The 1202-nt window shown below is 46.9% G+C and overlaps 1 protein-coding gene across 1 annotated transcript; it reads right to left on the bottom strand.

The window, feature by feature from the left end:
- Nucleotides 1-58: 58 nt before the first annotated feature.
- Nucleotides 59-1179, bottom strand: LOC111648942 (eukaryotic translation initiation factor 2 subunit 3, Y-linked-like). The gene is made up of 4 exons (XM_023398698.2): nt 997-1179; nt 629-763; nt 423-517; nt 59-250 (listed from the first exon to the last, which is right to left on the bottom strand). The coding sequence occupies exons 1-4, from the start codon at nt 1094-1096 to the stop codon at nt 74-76; spliced, it is 507 nt and encodes a 168-aa protein (XP_023254466.2). The 5' UTR covers nt 1097-1179; the 3' UTR covers nt 59-73.
- Nucleotides 1180-1202: the final 23 nt, after the last annotated feature.

Here is a 1202-nt window from a genome sequence, read left to right as displayed (position 1 = left end):
ACACATATTATAGTCAGTGATTTCTCATAAATCTGTCGGTTTCCTGTGACTAAGACGTGGCCGTCTCTCTTCACTAGAACTTAAAGTGTGTGAGCGTGGACCCACCGATCAGGCCTCCGGGTGCAGCGTACTGGAGGTCGTTGTGCTCAGCAAACAGAGAGACTATCTTGGAGAAGATGGGTTTGCACATCAGCTTTCCTTCCTGGTCTTTGGACACGATACCGGGCCGCACCTCGATCTCCTGACCCACCTGGAGGTCACACGGAGGAACAGACGACATATTAACAAAATAAATAAATGAATCAAATCCGACTTTGATACAGAAGCAGGTGTAATCTCTAAACAGAGGAGCTGTTTAAGTTCTTACATGCAGTTACTAAACTGATGTTAGTGGGTTTCAGGATCTTTTGTTTGACGCTCACCTTAAGCACGCCCTTTAGGATACTTCCTCCTGCCACGCCTCCTTTCAGGTCGTCAACTTCACAGCCGGGTTTGTTCACATCAAAGGATCTGATGACTGAAAGATGGAAGAGTAAAAATGTGAACAGACTTCAAACCAGTGAAATCTACTCACAGAGTGCAAGAAGGCTGAAAGAAGCCGCCTGTGTACGTGTGGGGTTTTTCTTACCGATGAGTCTGGGTTCGGAAATGAAGTCTCTGACGGGGACTGGAATCTTTTTGACGATGTATTCACAAACCACCTCGATGTTGTACTTCAGCTGGGCTGAGATAGGAATGATGGGAGCTCCCTCTGCCACCGTCCCTGCAGGAGAAACATTACACACAACATCAGGCGACGGTGATCAAGGTTTTAGAGAAAGAAAAATGCAGCTGGATCTGCTCTTTGTATAAGCATTTTGTTTTTGATCATTACTTTGAACTGATTGCGTTTAAATGATGATATCTTTCTTCTAAGCGACGCTTTGTTGCTTCAGATTTTGAACGAACCCCTAACAGACGCCCTCTTCTTTGGAGTGTGGCTTTGTTCTGACTCACCCTGTACGAAAGCGAGGATCTGCTCGTACTGCTCTTTGGCCTGGCTCTCCTTCACCAGGTCGATCTTGTTCTGCAGGATGAGGATGTGCTTCAGCTTCATGATCTCTATGGCTGCCAGGTGCTCTGACGTCTGGGGCTGAGGACACGACTCGTTACCCGCTGGCACAAAGCGACGAGAACAAAACCCAGATTATTTCCAACCAGAC

Source organism: Seriola lalandi, unplaced genomic scaffold (assembly GCF_002814215.2).
Source record: "Seriola lalandi dorsalis isolate HSWRI2012SDOR001 ecotype SW California unplaced genomic scaffold, Sedor1 jcf7180001964011, whole genome shotgun sequence".
Lineage (NCBI taxonomy): Eukaryota > Metazoa > Chordata > Actinopteri > Carangiformes > Carangidae > Seriola > Seriola lalandi.
The sequence above is the reverse complement of the archived record's forward strand: the minus strand, read 5'-3'. Positions and strand labels throughout refer to the sequence as shown.